Genomic DNA, 19,276 nt, shown 5'->3' with positions numbered 1-19,276 from the left:
CTATTCAGAATTACAGTTTCTGTGAGACATTGCAGAAGAAACCATAATCCAGCACACTGGAATAGCAAGAGATACTGATGCCTCTATGGACTGAGAGTTTCCTGCATTGCAGATGACCCCTGGGGTCCCTTCCCAGTGTACAATTGTATGATTCTCTGACATCCAAAGTAAAGGACTTCGGTATAATGAGATATTCAAAAGAAAAGTGCCACAATAGAAACCACATTTGGCTTGAAAGTTTTTGTTTTGTTTATTTATTTATTTATTTATTCATGAATTCATCCATTAATAGTATTGCATCTTTATTTTGGTGTGTCAAGAAGGAATGGAGAGTTAAAAGTTAGACCCTTACGGTTAAACTGTCAAATAGGAATTGGAAAGTCCTTAGATAAGTCTTAAGTGTCAGATATGGCTCAGACAGGGATTACCTTAGGACCTGGAAAGGGCTTTATTAGGGGTTAGCTAGGCAGAACAACCTAGATTATGAAAGTTCCTGGAAGGGGCTTGGAGTGGGTTTCTGGTTTAAGAAAAGCGAATAGCCATTCTATGGGGAATCAGTTTATTCCACTGTGTGTTGAAGTGAGAGTTTTCAGTTATTGCCTCTCTGTAAAGAGTTTTTGGCCGAAACCAAGTCTTGTGCCATATCAGAATAACAATTAAGCTATAAGCCTCACCAAGTGTATTTCAATAAAATTACTAAGAGCCTTAACATTACTTTGATGCTCTGGTTGAGTCAGGGCCAGCCCACCCATGAGGCAAGGTGAGGCAAGTGCCTTGAATGGCAGGATTCACAGGGGAAGCAGAATTGGAACCCAAAGAATGCATCACCTTCCGCTGCTGCCACAGTGGCAGCAATGGCTGAGGTACACTCCTTAGAGGTCAGATCTGCCACCTCTCTCACAGCAACCGCCTCACCTTACAAAAGTGTGATGATAATGGGGAACTGGAGTCTACTTACATGACAATTTTTGCTGGCATGAGTTTCATGGGTTTACCAGCTCATGGAACTAATCAAGAGGCATGAAACAGGTGTGTCCCTCCTGGCCTCACCCCGTGCCGCCACACCCTGGAATACCCCTTTTAAGAGATGCACACCTCCCCTCTTTGCATTTTATTTGGTGAAGAGAATTGAACAAGAATATATCACAGATTTGAAAAGGATTACTCCAATATGGCACAAACAGTTAAAATTACATTTGCATTTAGCTGAGGAATATAAAAAATACAGAAGTAACATAGACCACACTTCTAATTAAAATATGACATGGATGAGGGACCCTGAATTTTAGATATGTCAAGTCTTCCTTCTGAGTTGCTCCTTGCTATTCAATTCAGGCTTCACTACAATAATATAACATTTTGGTGAAAATATACAGCCTAGTAAACCAGCACTGGAGGCCAAGATGGAGAAGATCTCCACAGCCACCATATATTTTCCTTTTGTGCTTAACTAAGTTGGAACAAAGGATAGCCACACACTACAAAATACACTGCAAATAGAAGGGGAAGAAATGGAGGCAGTGAGAGATTTTACTTTCTTGGGCTCCATGATCACTGCAGATGGTGACAGCAGCCACGAAATTAAAAGACGCCTGCTTCTTGGGAGAAGGGCAATGACAGGCCTAGACAGCATCTTGAGAAGTAGAGACATCACCTTGCCAACAAAGGTCCGTATAGTTAAAGCCATGGTTTTCCCAGTAGTGATGTATGGAAGTGAGAGCTGGACCATCAAGAAGGCTGATCGCCGAAGAATTGATGCTTTTGAATTATGGTGCTGGAGAAGACTCTTGAGAGTCCCATGGACTGCAAGAAGATCAAACGCATCCATTCTTAATGAAATCAGCCCTGAGTGCTCACTGGAAGGACAGATCGTGAAGCTGAGGCTCCAGTACTTTGGCCACCTCATGAGAAGAGAAGACTCCCTGGAGAAGACACTGATGCTGGGAAAGATGGAGGGCACAAGGAGAAGGGGGCGACAGAGGATGAGATGGTTGGATAGTGTTCTCGAAGCCACAAACATGAGTCTGACCAAACTGCGGGAGGTAGTGGAGGACAGAGGTGCCTGGCGTGCTCTGGTCCATGGGGTCACGAAGAGTCGGACACGACTAAACGACTAAACAAACAACAACAAAATACCAGCATGCTGAAGGTGATAAACTTGGCTTCATTAAAGCTGTCAGGTAATTTCCTGGCTAGGAAGGCTACAGAGAAGCTGACAATGGCCAGCAAGCCCATAAACCCCAAGACACAGTAGAACATGGTGACTGACCCTTCATTACATTGCAGAACAATTTCTTTACTCATTGAATGCATGTCTAAAGCTGGAAATGGGGGAGAAGTTGCCAGCCACACATTACAAAGAGCAGCTTGAATCATTGAGCAGGAAAGAACAATGGAAGTGGCCTGTTGTTTCCCCACCCATTTCCTCATGCTGGACCCTGGTTTGGTGACCATGAAAGCAAGGACCACAATGATTGTCTTGGCCAACACACAAGAAACTGCCACTGAAAAGATGATGCCAAAAGCTGTTTGTCGAAGGAGACATGTCACTTTCTCAGGTCGACCGATGAATAGCAAAGCACAAAGGAAGGAGAACAAGAGGGAGATGAGGAGAGTGTAGGAGAGGTTGCAGTTGTTGGCTTTGACTATGGGAGTGTCCCGGTCATCCGGTCTAACCTCCTGCAATGGAGGAATCTCAACTATAGAATTCATGACAGATGGCCACCCAACCTCTGCTTAAAACCTCCAAGGAAGGAGAGTCCACAACCTCCCAAGGAAATCAGTTCCATTGTCAAACAGCTCCTACTCTCAGAAAATTCTTCCAGATGTTTATTTCGAATCTCCTTTCTTGTAACTTGAAGCTATTGGTTCGAGTCCCACCCTCCAGAGCAGGAGAGAACAAGCTTGCTCCAGCTTCCATGTGACAGGCCTCGGGATGTTTGAAGACGGCTATCTTCATATCTCCTCTCAGTCTCTTCTCCAAGCTAAAAGTAGAGGGAACTATGCAAATATCAGACATTTTGTCATTTCTCCACATTTAAGCATGTAAGAAAAATAAAACAATAATTAAAAAAGAGGATGGGCTTTTATTTGAATTTCCAGTCTTGTTTAATTCATGGTACACCGCTTTGGAAAATTCATCAATGAAGAAGGAGAAGGAGAAGAAGAAGAAGAAGAGTGCACATTCCCTTTTTTATTTATTCTGTCTGTCTGTCTCTCTGTCTGTCTCTTTGTTTGTTTGTTTGTTTGTTTGTTTGTTTGTTTGTTTGTTTTATATACCACCCTTCCTCTGGGGAACACAGGGCAGTTTGCAGTATAGGATTTAGTACAGGATTTAGCAAAACTGTGTGTTCCAAGACCAGATGGCAAGGCAGGGTAGTGTCCAGAGCCACCCTAATGGCTTTGCTTACCCTTATCCGGATGATGGAGGGATAGGGCAGAGTGGCAGCAAGATTGCAGCTGCAAGGGCAAACTGTCAAGAGTGCCAGCTTTGCCCTGCCCCATCTCACTACTGCCCTGTCTTGTCCTGCAGCAATACTGTTGTTGGGAAGGCCTGTCTTCCACGCTACCCCATCATGTCAGCCCCCCCATCAGCATGTTCTCATTACAACTACAGAACATGGGCGCCTCTCCTTGGCCCCCTGTCTGCCTCTCCCTCATGCTTGCCCACCCCAGTGTGGGTGTACACCAAACACCGGGGGGCCACTAGGGGGCGCATCGGAAGATGGCCGACATTAACATCTCTCCGACCCACACGAGGTAATTTGGAGGCTATGATGGGAGTAAATTAGCCTCCCTAAGCCACTCAGGATGGTGAATGGGACTGCCTTGCCTGCTGTGCCCGATACCACCCCCAAATTTTCAGGGGATGGGGGCACTAGGCACAAAGCCCTCCTGTGGGATCTCGGCGCTCCTGGACGCTGTCTCTGATTCGCGCCACTAGCTGCAAGAACTTCAAAAGAAACAATTTGGAAGAAGGAAATGCACATATTTCAAGAAAAGAGGGGGAGTAAAAGACTGCAACAGAAGAGATCTCTGGAAAACAAGACAAGATTAAACTGTGAGAAGACACGTCAAGATACGGTACAGCAAATGACTGATGGGGGAGGGGAAAAAAAACTTTCCTTTTGTTCCTTTTGTGATTAAATAAATAAGAATCCCCCTCCCCCCTCATGAGTCAGAAATGTCGCTTTAAGGACTTAAGCTGTGGATTTAAGGCCGTGTGGAGATAAACTTTCAAACCAAAGCACGTTTTAAGAAGAGCGTGGAATGTATAAGAGCTTTGCTGTGACGCAGTTAAAAATGCCGTCGCCATCTTGGGAAGTGCTGTCGGAGGACTGAGTCTGGGAGGAGAAACAGAGAAAGGGAGTTGTTTTTATATTGTGGGAGAAACTCCTCGATGAGGACTCAAGAGCGACAGCTTTATAATTAATGATGGAAAAAGTGACGTTATTTATGAAGGCGTTGATATATGGAAACCATCTCGAACTGAGGACTGGAAAGACGGGAAAATCCACACAGGAGTATTATTGGTGTTTATCGGCTTAAGGAGACTATCAGAAGAGATCTTAAAGGATAAAGAGAAAATATATGAATAAGATGTGATGTGGAAATAGCAAGATAAGACTGGATGGAATTATGAACATCTGTTTGGACTGATTTGGACTGATTTGGACATAAATGCAGTAGCAAGAAGAGGATCGGAACCTCCCCTTCGGAACTTGAAATATGGGACCCCCAACAAAATTTTAAAATTCGGCTCTGTAATTTGGAATTTATATGATGTGGTTTGATTTGATGTGATTGGCCGGGTTAATAAAAAATTATTTTTTTAAAAAAGGAAGTACACCAAACACCACTCCCGGCCTCCGATCGAAAAACTGGAAATTTGAATTTTTCAAGTAAGGACGGATAAGTAGGGTTGGCATGAAAAGAGACTAGGATAAATGGATTTGGGTGTGGATCAAGGGCAGTGTAATACTCAAATAATTATAGACTGGTGCTCTAATACATAAACACAGTGAAGAAATCTTGGAGGAAATAAGACGGATTGAATGTTTCCTAATATTGAAGGTAACATTGTGATGCTGGACTAGAGGAGAACTATTGTAGACTATTATAATATTATTTGGAGAATTTTACTTGGACTTCACACTGGAAAAAAATAATGAACTGGAGCACCCTGGATCAAAGACTGGGAAATTACCTAACAGAGGGGGAGCATCTGAATACTAATTTGGACTGAACATTTAACTGTTTTGAAGAACTATTGTATATTTAACTAACAGATGGATAGTTGGAAATCCTTTTTACCTTTTTTCTTTTATTTCTGTTATTTTTTTTCTTCCTTTGTTATCTTATTCATTTCTTCAGTGCTTTCTATGGCTCTGTCTTTATTCTTTCCTTCTCTTTAGATTAGTTTGACTTTTTTTGTATTTTATGTTGACATTTTTTAATGAAAAAAATGATTTTAAAAGAAAAAAAGAAAAACTGGCTTTCCGCTGTCTCAGCACAAAAGTGTGCCATAGAGGAGGAGGCGGGGGTTCATCATCGAGTGGCTAAGAGTCACAGTGGCACAGTTCTGAGCCATAGAGATTCAGAGTCTTTAGCTGTTTACCAGAAGTTTAGGTTGTATTATCACTGTACACCTTTTCCTATTTTTATATCCATCCCTCTGCTTGACTCTCATCCACCAATCAGTGTGCTGCTGTCTGCCCCCTGCCCCTCTCAGCACACTGACAAAACTTTGGCAGCACGACACCAAAAGGCGCACATCCCAATTTTCCTCTGACATGTTGGAGGGTGTGGTATTTCTATTTAAATCATTGTACAGTCAAACCTTGGCTCCTGAACGGCTTTGTTTTTGAATGATTCGGTTAGGGAAGTAAAACCTGGAAGTAAATGCTCCAGTTTTCAGATGTTTTTCAGAAGCCTAACGTCCGTCGTGGTTTCTGCTTGAGTGCAGGAAGCTCCTGCAATGAATCAGAAGCAGTGATTCTGTTGTCGAACGTTTCGTAAGCCAAATGGGCTTCTGGAACGGATTACGTTTGACAACCACGGTTTGACTGTATTATTATTATTAATTATTATTATTATTATTATGCCCCACCCATCTGACTGGGTTGCCCAGCCACTCTGGCTGGCTTCCAGCATATGCAAAAACATAATAAAACACTAAACATTAAAATCTTCTGTATACAGGGCTGCCTTCAGATGTCTTCCAATGGTTGTATCATTACTTATCTCTTTGACATCTGCTGCCACTACTGAGAAGGTCCTTTGCCTGGTTCCCTGCAACCTCACTTCTTGAAGAGAGGGAACCGCCAGAAGACCCTTGGAGTTAGATCTGTTTCTAGACATATAAATCAAGATATTCCTATGCAAATCTGTGTTCTCTTTTTCAAAGTGATGCATTTCCTCTTAGCCCTTCAATGTTCCTTTCAGTGGTTCTGCTACCAACAATGCCACCAAAATGGCAAAAAAATAATGCAGAGCTAAGAACATTACCGCTTACCTTCCCGCTGGAGCGGTACCTGGAAGCTGTACGCCAGCTCCCTTGGCCAATAAAGCGAGATGAGCGCCACAACCCCAGAGTCGTCTGCGACAGGACCTATTGGTCAGGAGTCCCTTTACCTTTACCTTTAAGAACAATACAAAGCCTTGTTGGATGAGGCCAACTGCCCATCTAGATCTGCCTTCTGTTCTCACAATGACTAGCCAGATGCCTGTGGGAAGCGTGCAAGCAGGAAATGGGCACCACAGCATTCTCCTTGCCTGTGATTCACAGCAACTGTCATTCAGAGGCATACGGCCTCTGAGGCCAAACCTGCACTATGCATCTAAAGCCAGGCATAGGCAAACTCGGCCCTCCAGATGTTTTGGGACAACAACTCCCATCAGCCCTAGCTAACAGGAACAGTGGTCAGGGGTGATGGGAATTGTAGTCTCAAAACATCTGGAGGGCCGAGTTTGCCTATGCCTGATCTAAAGCAGTACTACACCACTCGAAGGATGCGGGTGGCGCTGTGGGTTAAACCACAGAGCCTAGGACTTGCCGATCAGAAGGTCGGCGGTTCGAATGGGGTAAGCTCCCATTGCTCGGTCCCTGCTCCTGCCAACCTAGCAGTTCGAAAGCACGTCAAAGTGCAAGTAGATAAATAGGTACCACTCCGGTGGGAAGGTAAATGGCGTTTCCGTGCACTGCTCTGGTTCACCAAAAGCGGCTTAGTCATGCTGGCCACATGAGCTGTATGCCGACTCCCTCGGCCAATAAAGCGAGATGAGTGCCGCAACCCCAGTGTTGGCCACGACTGGACCTAATGGTCAGGGGTCCCTTTACCTTTACCTTACACCACTCAAAACAATCTTCCCCCAAAGAACTCTGTGGTTGACAAGATCTCTGGGAATTGTAGCCCTGTGAAGGGAACAGGAATCTCCTAACAGCTCTCAGCACCCTTAGCAAACTACAGGTCCCAGGACTCTTTGGGGGGAAGCCGTGACTGTTTAAAGTGATATGATACCACTTTACGTACATGGTGCCGATGGGGCCTGACAGTGGAAGTGAAACATAGCCATCAGGGTTAGCTATTACCACCCCTGTAATTATCCAAATCATTGTCATTTATTTGCCTGGACAAAGCCCCAGACGTCTCTAAAAGAAAAAGGGGAAAAAAGCAAGAATTTTTTTTATTATTTATATCCCATCCATCTGGCTTACAGCACATAAAAAATTGTCTGAAATTGTTATATAAACCCCCAACAGTGTCACTTGGGGCTTTGGTTCCAGGGATTAAATTTGGCAGAGCTCTGTCTGTCTGAACTGGGGAGTTTCTCCTTTAAGTAGGACAGGTCATGCTTCAGATAAGTGCCACTAGATTAGTATCCAATGCGTGCTTCTGTTCTCCAGTTGATGCTCAAAGTAAAGCACATACATGCCACTTGAATACATGTATTGGCAGAATCAGCTGTCCTCCGAGCCATGTAATTTCAACCCAGGGTGATGCTGTCCTGAGACACATCTTACAGGAGCCTTTACCACCAGGAAGCTGAGGTTCTACGATGTTGCTGTTGTTGCTGTTGCTGCTGCTGCTCTCTCAGATGGTGCACAAAGGACACTCTGTGAAGTGCGCTGGAAACAATCCCATTCATGTCCCATCGGAGTGGTACCAACCTGGCGAAATCATCATCGGTGGGATTGCCTCTCACACAGTTTACATCTTGCCCAATGTGTCCTTCAAGGAACACCCTTCTAAAGACTGGGTTAAATTTCCATTGTAAGGATTCTTCTTCTTTATTATTATTATTATTATTATTTTAAAAATAAGGATATAGAATAAAGAAAAACATGAATAAATTAACAAGTGTCAAAAGAGAAGAAAACAGATATTCAGGACTGAAATCAAAGAACAGGTTTCCATACCAAATCAGTGGTGGGACCAGGAAAGTACTGTATTTTTCCATTCGCCCCCATGTATAAGACGCCCCCTATTTTGGGGGACACAAATTTAAGAAAATGGGGGGGTGGCCCAGAGTTGTTGGGTTTTTTTTGGAGGGGGGGATGCCGAAAATCACTAACCCAAATGAAAAACACTGAAGCCAACGTGCGCCTACCCGCTCACAAACAGCAGACGGCAATCGCACGCCCACTTGCCAAAGAGGCAGCCAATCCTAAGCAACCCTTGCCGCAGCAACCAATCACCCACCCAATTTCCACAGCACCAGCCAATAAAAAGCAGCACTTGACACAGCCACCAATCACCAACAAAATCGCCGCTGACAAGCTCCTGCTCACGGCTGCAACCAATTACTCATCCCCCTCAAACACTATCCGTGTATAAGATGAGCCCCGTTTTTTAAACATTATTTTACAGTAAAAAAAAAAAACCAACCTCATCTTTTACATGGAAAAGTACGGTATATTTCTAGGTATGTGAGGTGTCCCCCGCCAAAAAAAATTAAGATTTCTGAAAGAAAGTATATGTTAATAACAGGAGCCCAGCAATAGAGGAAGGCGAGTGGGAGGGCAAGTTCCGTGTGTGTGTGTGTGTGTGTGTGTGTGTGTGGAGAGGGGGAGCATTTCCCCAACCTGCCTCACCTCTGCTGCCACCTAAATACCAAAATCAAATAGAGCACTTTGAAGTTGTGAGTAATGCAAAAGGTTTACGTTATGCTGAAGCTTATTGTGACAATACAGTGGTATCTTGGGTTACAGACACTTCAGGTTACAGACTCCGCTAACCCAGAAATAGTACCTCGGGTTAAGAACTTTGCTTCAGGATGAGAACAGAAATCACGCAGCGGCAGTGGGAAGCCCCATTAGCTAAAGTGGTGCTTCAGGTTAAGAACAGTTTCAGGTTAAGAACAGACCTCCAGTACGAATTAAGTTCTTAACTCGAGGTACCACTGTACCTAATCCTCTATTAGTGCAAGATCTTTATCATATACAAATAACAAAGTTAGAGGGTCCATTGGTAAGATAGAACTTGTTGTTACTTTAATGTCAGTTATTGTATCTCTCCCCCCCCAAAAAAATCTGATTTTAGGATACATCCAGAATATGCTACAACCTGGCATTTGCTTCTTTGCACCTCCTATAGGCTTCACTCGCTATATAAGGTCATGACTTGATGGTGTTAAGAACAATAACTTATAAAAGCTTTCCTTAAGGATTACACTGACTGCTCTCTGGGGAACGTTTTGAGGAATTCATATTTTTATTTTTTCTCCCCCTGCCCACAAAGCAGGCTAATTCCAGTAGGTTGGGGCTATCCCATTTCCAGTTGGGGTTTAAAAAAAAAATGCTTGGAAAATCAGTAACCACTCCTTTGATTATTTAGTCAGTAGAAATTGTCATATTTCTGCCCAACAGCAGATATTCAAGATGCCTTACAATATCAGAAAATTGCAATACTGTTAAGACTGGAGATGTTAGGGAGTAGACTTTTTGAATGCAAGACATGTTTTGGGATTCTTCCCATTTAGGGGTACATCCTTGGTAAATCTCAAAATAAGGAGGAGGAGGCAGGGATTACATTTTTTAAGCAAACTCCATGATAAATAATATTTGTCGTTTCTTACTGCACAAAAGCACACTGTGCGGCACACACTATGCAACTATATGGGCATAACTGAGCAGGAGATGACCATTGTCCCTTTCCCTCATTTTCAACTATGCTCCTACATTTCATCACCTCCTTAGGTTCAGGCATCTGAATCTCTTACAACACCCTTCCCCAACCTGGTGCCCTCCAGACTACAACTGCCACCATCCTTGTCCACTGACCATACTATATGAGGCTGATGGGAGCTGTAGTCCAAAGCATCCAGAGGGCATCAGGCTGGCAAAGGGTGTCTTAGAGGCACAACGAACCATTTCTGTGGTACCATGGTGAATTATTGTATGGCTTTATTTACAGAGTGGTGACAAAGTTCTACCAGCACATCCTGGCCATGGTTTTTGCTGTAGAAGAGATCAATGAAAATCCCAGCATCTTGCTTAATGTCACTCTTGGATTCCACATCTATGACAGCAATTCCATTGCAATGATGACCTACCGGGCCACGTTGGACCTGCTCTGCAACTCACTCCAGTTCTTCCCGAACTATAACTGTGGCATCCAGAAAAAGCTTGTGGCTGTCATCGGAGGACTTAGCTCTGCTACAACCGCACACATGGCAAAGGTCTTGAGCCTTTACAAGATCCCCCAGGTAGGGCATTCAGCTGTGGGGATTTCCTCTGATCTCATACCCTTCCCTTTTCTTTCTGGTAGCATGCTCATTAATTAGAAGCAGGAGGAAGAATAATGCCGGGTGGGGTTTGAGAGAAAATAAGATATGTGCAGAGACGCACAAAATGGAGCTTTGAGCATATGTCTCTTTATAAAGGGCTGCCTGTTTAATATTCATATTCATCCCAGAAAACTGTCTTGCCTGCTTCATCTGACAGAGGTTCATGGCAAACTGAAATTTGCTGCCCTGATGTTAACTTAGGCTGCAGTATGCATGCTTACTCTAGAGTACGGATAAGGGATAATAATAATTCCAGGGTTGTATGCATTCTGCTCTGCAACTCCTGGAACAATGTAAGAGCCAGAACACAGTAAGCTCCTCATTCCCACCATCACATGTCTTTTCCTGAAGGTTTTTGTTCTTTTGTAAACCTTGGAGTCTGTCACGGTCCAGGTTACAGGCTGTCGGAGTCCCGGCTTGGTACATCGGGACCAGGGTAGAGGTTGGGAAACAGGAGTCAGCAGTCCAGGGTCAGCTGTCCAGGGGTCAGGAAGCCAAGGGTCCAAGAGTCAGGATACCAGGAGTCAGGAAGCCGAAGCAAAGATAGGTGGGTAGTGTGTTGCTGTGGCAAAGAGCCAGAGGGAAATGCTGGTCTTATAGACCCCTCCCGGCCCTTGCCACCAGGTGCTTGAGTCTTCTGCCAAGCCTCACCTGTGCGGTCATGCCTTGCCCTTCCAGGCCAAACTCAGGAAGGCCCCAGTCCTGTGAGGCCCTACCAGTCACAGGGCCTGGCTCCTGCATGCACTCCTGACAGAGTCTCTCCAAGCCTGCTAATATCTCCTTCCTGTGTGTGAATGCAGCCATTTTGACATCACCAAAATAGAGCCTCCACCATCATTTTGTGGCTCTATTTAAAAAATAGAGTAATAAGAATAAATAAATAATCAAAAGTATAATGTGTGACGAGGTGTTTCTTCTATTTCACCTCTGAAATTTCTGTCATCTCCCCTGCCCTCCCTGTCCAGCTGTCATATGGCTCATTTGAACCAGGAGTGAGTGGCAAATCTCATTTTCCTTCCTTTTACCACATGGCTCCCAATGAAGCACTTCAATATCAGGGAATTGCCCACCTACTTTTGCATTTTGGGTGGAGATGGGTAGGTCTCATCACTATAGATGATGACAGTGGAGAACATTTCTTGGATGCTTTGAAACCAGTTCTTTCCCATTTAAGAATCTGTCTGGCCTTCACAGAAAGAATTAAAAAGAATATGAGGATGACCAGCGTACAAAAAATTTTCGAGCACATTTTTAATAATACCCCACTTTTCATGAAAAGCAAAGCCAATGCTATTGTTGTATATGGAGAATCTACCACCATGCAGGCGGTGGCAACTATTGTGTGGTTGACAATGGAGTTTATTCCTCTAATACTTCCTGATTCTGTAGAGATGTATTCTGCAGGAAAGGTGTGGATTACAACAGCCCAAATCGATTTCACATTTAGTCCTTTCCAAAGGTTTCTTGATATGCAAATGTTCCATGGTTCAGTCTCCTTCACAATTCACTCTATGGAAGTTCAAGGCTTCCAAGAATTTGTTCAGGGTGCAAACCCTTATTATGCATACGGAGATGGTTTTATCAAGGATTTATGGGAACAAGCATTTATTTGCTCTGTTTCAAACTCCTCTGAGTCACCAAACATCACTGACACATGTACCGGAGAAGAGAGTCTGGAGAATCTTCCTGCACCTTATTTTGAAATGAGCATGACTGGCCACAGCTACAGTATCTACAATGCAGTCTATGCCCTGGCACGTGCCATACATAGTATGTACAGCTCTAGATCCAGTCACAGAGCAATGAAATATGAAGGTAGCCTGACACATCTAAATATGGAACCCTGGAAGGTAATGTCTCCCCAGTGTCCCTGAATGTCATGTGGTTTGGTGTGAAATGTTCAGCTTAGGGATGGGAGAATCCATCAATTTCACCTTTTCTCAGATGCACATTTTTCCAGTCTTAAGTTCTATTCACCATAAGTTTGCAATAATAAAGAAGTCTTCATGAAAGTTAATCAGCATTATAGCATGCATCTTCCCCCTTTTTTTTGCAAATGATTTCCCCTGACAGAATGCATTCTGTATGTAATGTACACAAATATATTCATTTTTGCACATACTTTCCCTTATGTACATTATGGGAGGAACCGCATTGCAAAATTCAAGGAAGAGCAAATTTAGAAGAAAAGCTGTGTTTCGAATTACAGTCATACCTTGGGTTACAGATGCTTCAGGTTGCGTTTCTTCGGATTGTGGACCGCCGAAACCCAGAAGTACCGGAACAGGTTACTTCCGGGTTTCGGCAGTCGCGCATGCGCAGAAGCGCTAAATTGCGCGTTGCGCATGCGCAGATATGCCGAATTGCAACATGCACATGCAGAGACACGCCGCTGTGGGTTGAAGACACTGCAGGTTGCGAACGTGCATCCCGCATGGATCACGTTCGCAACCCAAGCGTCCACTGTACATGTTATTTTAGGAAGTGTGATTTAGGGAGGTTCGCATTAAAACCCAAATTAAACTGAATTCCCCATCCCTATGACTAGCGTGCCATGTTACAAAATTAACTGGGGGAAAATATATCATTGAGTGTATTCCAAGACTTAAAAGGTTCTTCAATTCTCTCATGCCAAGCTCCACTCGTTTCTTCAGAGGATCGCATTCAACAACAGTGCTGGAGATGAAATCAGATTTAATGAACGTGGAGAATTAGAAGCTGGTTTTGATGTTACCAACTTGATCACTTTCCCAAATCAATCCTATGTCAGGATCAAAGTAGGAAGTCTGGATCCTCAGGATCCTCCAAAGAAAGTGTTCACCATTGATGAGGAAAAAATCCAGTGGCATGAAGAATTCACCAAAGTAAGACAATAGCTACACTCCCTCTCTAATACGAAAATAAATGTTATCCACCAGCAGCACAATCTATGAATCTATTCAGATTTAAGTCCAAGTTCAATGGGGCTCATTCTCAGGTCCGTGAGTAGAGAATTACAGTGTAAAATGGGTGGACAACAGATTTAAAGTGAGTGAAATGAAGCATTTATTCATCCTTTGCCAGGTAAATATTTTTTGTTGGGGTTTTTTGAAATTAAGTAGTACAGAATGTTGTGGTGGCAACTAGCGGTGATGATCATGAAGAGAACTACAAGGTAATAAGGATTAGAAAGAATAATTAGGAGGTTTAAAGCTGTTTGTTGTTTGCAAAAGGGTTTCAAATATCCCTGTGTTGTACTTCATAGTCCCGACAAGCAGCATCAGCATCTGATATCGCTATGATGTTAGATGATTGACAGATGGACAGTGGCACCCACGTTTGATTGACAGATGGACAGTCACCCTGTCTCATTTGGCCTGCTAGGAGTGGGGAAATAACCATTTGACCTGCCAACCAGGAAAGATAAAATGGCATCATTTCATAGCAGCAATTGACTTGCTTAACCTCTCTCACTACCAAAGGAATACAAGCGAATAGCAAAGAGGACCCACAGAAGAGACACTGACACAAAACCCCACACATACACAACCATATTTTTTGCTCTATAAGACGCAATTTTTCCTTCCTAAAAAGTAAGGGGAAATGTGTGTGAATCTTATGGAGCGAATGCAGGCAGCGCGGCTATCCCAGAAGCCAGAACAGCGAGAGGGATCGCTGCGCAGCGCTCCCTCTTGCTGTTCTAGCTTCTGGCTTAGCCCCTCTGTCCCTTCCCCCACCTCCTGGAAAAGCCCCAAGAGCTGCACTCCCTGTCACGAGCCGTGTGGAGCGTGTGTGCGGCTCTTGGGGAGGGTCAAGGGCAGCCTGTCAAAAGCCCCCAAAAAGCTCCACGCAGCTCGTGAAAGTGAGCGCTGAGCAGAGCCTGGGATGCATACAGGCTCTGCTCAGCGCTCCCTTTAAAGAATATTTTTTTCTTGCATTCCCCCTCTAAAAACTAGGTGGGTCTTATGGTCAGGTGCGTCTTATGGAGCGAAAAATACAGTAAGTAGAATAGAATCATTGCCACCTGACCCCACCCCACCCACCATTCCCCCCTCCACCTCTTTTCCCCCTTTTTCCCTAATGTACCACTAATGTCTCAGCAAATGAAACTGATCTGTAGAAAATGTAAGATGAAAAAAGAGACATTGCATATACTTTTGTAAACCAAGAAATCTTTAGTAAAAATGTTTTTTAAAAAACAATAAACACCAGCTGGTGAAAACAAAATACCATTTTCTCCAGTCATTTGTTGTTTATGGACAGGTGCCCCCTGTCTCGGTGTGCAATGACTGCTGCCAGCCTGGTTATCAGAAGATCACAAAGGAGGGTGCCCCATCTTGCTGCTACACCTGTTCTCCATGCCAAGAAGGGAAGATTTCAGCTCTGGAGGGTAAGTGACAAAGAGCACAGTATTCTCAAGCAAATGAAAAGTGAGAACCAAAGATGTCCGGAGAAATGAGAGTTGAACTTTGAACAGGCACTCAAATCTCACCTTTGCATAGAGAGAGCTACTGTTCCTCAACCCCAGAATTCCCACCTGTCAAATCAGAATCACCATTGTGAGAAGACATGTGGTAAGGCAGGGATGGGGAACCTCCAGATCCTCCTGGACTCCAACTCCCATCTGGCCCAGCCAGCACAGCCAATGGCCAGGGGTGAGGGGTGTTGTACTCCAGCAACACCTAAAGGGCCAGTCAGATGGAGTTCAGCCTTAAGATCTTCCAAGGAAACCACACTGGCTATTCCACAAGCAGCTGATTGTCACTTGGTGGTTGGGGCGTAGTGTCCTCTTTTGCCACTAGAGGTGAAGCAGAAAGTGCTGCCAACACTGCCCGCTCTACTGCTGCTGTGTGCCCTTCCAGGTAGCACCGGTTTGCGTGAGATCTCACCCCAAATGGATGCAATCTTGTCCAAAATCGACACCAATGGTGGTGGCGCTTTTCCGCTGTTAGCAAAGGCAGTGAGGCAAGTGGGGCACCCACAGAAGTGCCACCTGGGGGTCTTCTAACACCAGATGCTGCAGCCTCACCCTGCCTAATGGCTGGGCCAGCTCTGCTTGGTGGCAACACAGAAATGGACTTTCTTGGTGGCAGCACCCACCCTTGTACCCTCCCCTGAGTGGTTTGAGAGGCAGCTACAGTAACCAGCTTTAAATGTCTCTTTCAAAGCATATATTCTTACATAGGTTTTCCTGGAGTCAGATTCCTTCTTTTCAAACTTTTAAAAAAAAATATTGGCTTTCTGTTTTCATTTAAGAAGTTTTATTTTATTGTATTTTAATATGACTTCATTCCTCCTCATCCTCATTATATTTCATGTAAGCCACTTCAAGATTTCTTTCTATATGGATTTTACAAATCAACCAATGTAAGCACACCACCGGCAATTGGATAGTTCTTCTGGCATGGGTTATCCTGCTGGATTTAACAAGGTATCTATCAAGTTAGCAGGAAGGCAGGAATTCCCACCCTGTCCCAGCCACCCTACAGCTATGCTTGTAACAACCAGGGAAGTCCCTGGTCACCTCTACAAATATGTAAATATATGAATTGTCACTTAGACTTTTCAACTCCTCCTTTTCTCAGACACGGACTCTTGTTACCAGTGCTCTGATGATCAGCATCCAAACGAGGCTCAAAATCGATGCATCCCTAAGATTGTAAGTTTCCTTTCTTACGAAGAACCTTTGGGGATCAGCGTGGCTTTGTTTGCCATCTCTTTTTCCCTGGTAACTTCCTTAGTGTTGGGAACTTTTATTAAACACCGGGACACGCCCATTGTCAAAGCCAATAACCGGAGCCTCAGCTACACTCTCCTCATCTCCCTCCTGCTCTGTTTCCTCTGTCCGCTGCTGTTCATTGGCCAACCTGGGAAAGTGATTTGCATGCTCAGGCAAACATCATTCAGCATCACCTTCTCTGTTGCTGTTTCGTCTGTCTTGGCCAAAACCATGACAGTGCTTCTGGCCTTCTTGGCCACTAAACCAGGTTCCAGGATGAGCAAATGGGTGGGGAAAAGGCTAGCAACTTCCATTGTTCTTTGTTGCTCCTTTGTTCAAGTTGGCATTTCGACAGCATGGCTGGGATCAGCTCCCCCCTTCCCAGATTTTGACATGCACTCATTGGCAGATGAGGTCATAGTGGAATGTAATGAAGGCTATGCCACCTTCTTCTACTGTCTACTGGCTTTTATGGGTTTGCTAGCTGTCATCAGCTTCACTTTGGCTTTCCTAGCCAGGAAGCTTCCAGATGCTTTCAACGAAGCCAAGTTTATCACCTTCAGCATGTTGGTGTTCTGCAGTGTTTGGGTATCCTTTGTTCCAACCTACCTGAGCACTAAGGGGAAATACATGGTGGCAGTAGAGATCTTCTCCATTTTGGCCTCTGGGGCTGGATTGCTGAGCTGTATCTTTTTCCCCAAATGCTTTGTCATTATGATGAGGCCTGAGCTGAACAACAAAGAACAGATAATAAAGAGAAATAAATAAATGACCTGAAGTGCCACCTGTCTCTTGTCATGTCCTCACACAGAAAGAAGCATGATGAAAAAACACTGCAGTTAGGCACAGCACCAAGAAAAGGTGCCCCAGACTAGAGCCCCTATTAGGCAGTCTTTGATGGCTTTCCTCACCTGGTACCAGAAGTTTTCACTTTTTAGCAATCTAAGGCAGACCAAGGGAGCCAATGGTGCCCTCTCAAATTTGGTATTATTCAGTTTATTGTCAGCTAACCTTCATAAGCTAACTTGAAAGCACAATGGAGGAGGGCCATATTCCCCCATTTCCTCTCCTTCATGGGGGCCACTCATCAGTGGTGAGCAGGACTGGAGACAAAATTGGATGGAAATTCGCCCAAATCTACACTACCAACACAGGTTGCCATATGTCTGGATTTTCCTGGACATCTCGACAATTCCTGCCCAAACAGTTTCTGACAACTGAATCCTGGCTATGTCTGGGAAATTCCAGATGTATGGCAACCCTAATAATTAACAAACAATTATTATTGCTTCCATCTTGTGCTGAAGTGACTTCAAAGCAACCCATTACAGTCTGTGGCATTCTAACAGGATGGCCCCTCTAGAATTTGTCACACACACACACACACACACACACACACACACACACACACGAGAATTTGTAACTCTTTCTGTTCTTGGCTCCCCAAAGCTTAAATACATGATCTTTCACACACCCTTTCAAACACCTGCATTTGGAAAAGATCCCTAACTTGGTATGGGGGGGAGAGAAAACCTGAAATACAGGACAAAATTGCATCAATACAGGACTTAGAATTTTGCATTGCAATATGGGACAATCCTGTATTACACAGGACAGGTGGCAACCCTAGCTAAGATGGAAGGGCTCTCAGCATTAACACCCCAACAGATCTTGCTTCTTGATTAGTCACAGCTTTGGATCCATTGTCTCCCAAGATAGACAGATGTCAATAACAGGATCCAGCACAGATCAAGCATGTCTCTGCCTCTCCAGCTTCTCAGCCTGCTTTCTGCTCAGCTCACTCACAACACACTCTCCTAAAATTCTCTCCCGCTGGCAGTTAGGTGAGAGGGGGAAAGCCCTATGGCACAGAGCAACTTCTTTGGTTATGCTGATGAAGGTACTTAAGTGGCCAGCAATGACCATTGGTTTAACAATATAATCCTCTATCTGCTTTAACCCTTACTAGATACTAGACCCTAAGAATTTCAAGGAACTCAGGGTATCATACAGACTCACCCCTCCAAACCTACAGCAATACTGTCTGAGCCAAACCATGCAAGACCTAAAGAATTTGTGTTAGAACCTGAGGTGGGGGAGGAATCTGGATCCTAACATAAAATAGAAAGTAGAAGACCAAGCAGGGAAACACTGACAGCCAGGTATTAAGTGTGTGTGTGTGTGTGTGTGTGTGTGTGTGTGTGTGTGTGTGTGATGGGCTTCCTCTTCATATGTACATTTATTAATCTCATTTGAAGTCCAACAAGGTCTCAAGTCAAATCTCAGGTCTCAAAGCACTTAAATTGATGCAGTCCCAAAGCATGACTATAGTGAAATAGGTTCTGGGTGCCTTTTCCTTCTGCAGACATCCCTGCTGCAGTCTTAGGGTGGGGCTTCTGTTACGGCTTATTATCCTCCCCTTAAGCATCCCTGTTTATTATTCTGGCCACTGTTGGTATTTTTTTCTCTTGCACTTCCTTCCAAAGAAGCCCAGGGCAGCAAACAACACAGAGATAAAACAACACAGACAATCAAATTAAAGCATGTAAAAGCAGTTGCATATCCTCACAGCTAATAGCTTCAAGGTATACACTTGGGATGCGGATGGCGCTGTGGGTTAAACCACAGAGCCTAGGACCTGCCGATCAGAAGGTCGGCGGTTCGAATCCCTGCAATGGGGTGAGTTCCCGTAGCTCGGTCCCTGCTCCTGCAAACCTAGCAGTTCAAAAGCACGTCAAAATGCAAGTAGATAAATAGGTACCGCTCCGGCGGGAAGGTAAACGGTGTTTC

At 44.3% G+C, this 19,276-nt stretch overlaps 1 protein-coding gene across 1 annotated transcript; it reads left to right on the top strand.

Moving 5' to 3' along the window:
- The first annotated feature begins 8,058 nt into the window (after window positions 1-8,058).
- LOC128398995 (vomeronasal type-2 receptor 26-like) lies at window positions 8,059-17,342 on the top strand. Its single transcript, XM_053360255.1, has 6 exons — window positions 8,059-8,273; window positions 10,416-10,707; window positions 13,443-13,652; window positions 15,031-15,157; window positions 15,630-15,727; window positions 16,328-17,342. Exons 1-6 carry the CDS (start codon window positions 8,059-8,061, stop codon window positions 17,252-17,254), a joined length of 1,869 nt encoding a protein of 622 aa, XP_053216230.1. The 3' UTR covers window positions 17,255-17,342.
- The last annotated feature ends 1,934 nt before the right edge of the window (window positions 17,343-19,276 follow it).

This window comes from Podarcis raffonei, chromosome 13 (genome assembly GCF_027172205.1).
Source record: "Podarcis raffonei isolate rPodRaf1 chromosome 13, rPodRaf1.pri, whole genome shotgun sequence".
Lineage (NCBI taxonomy): Eukaryota > Metazoa > Chordata > Lepidosauria > Squamata > Lacertidae > Podarcis > Podarcis raffonei.
The sequence above is the reverse complement of the archived record's forward strand: the minus strand, read 5'-3'. Positions and strand labels throughout refer to the sequence as shown.

Coding starts and splice junctions, on each gene's coding strand:
- LOC128398995 (XM_053360255.1), top strand. CDS start 8,059: ATGTTGCTGTTGTTGCTGTTGCTGCTGCTGCTCTCTCAGATGGTGCAC. Junction 15,158..15,629: donor GAAGATTTCAGCTCTGGAGG/GTAAGTGACAAA, acceptor GTGCCCTTCCAG/GTAGCACCGGTTTGCGTGAG. Junction 15,728..16,327: donor TTCCGCTGTTAGCAAAGGCA/GTGAGGCAAGTG, acceptor ATTGTCACTTAG/ACTTTTCAACTCCTCCTTTT.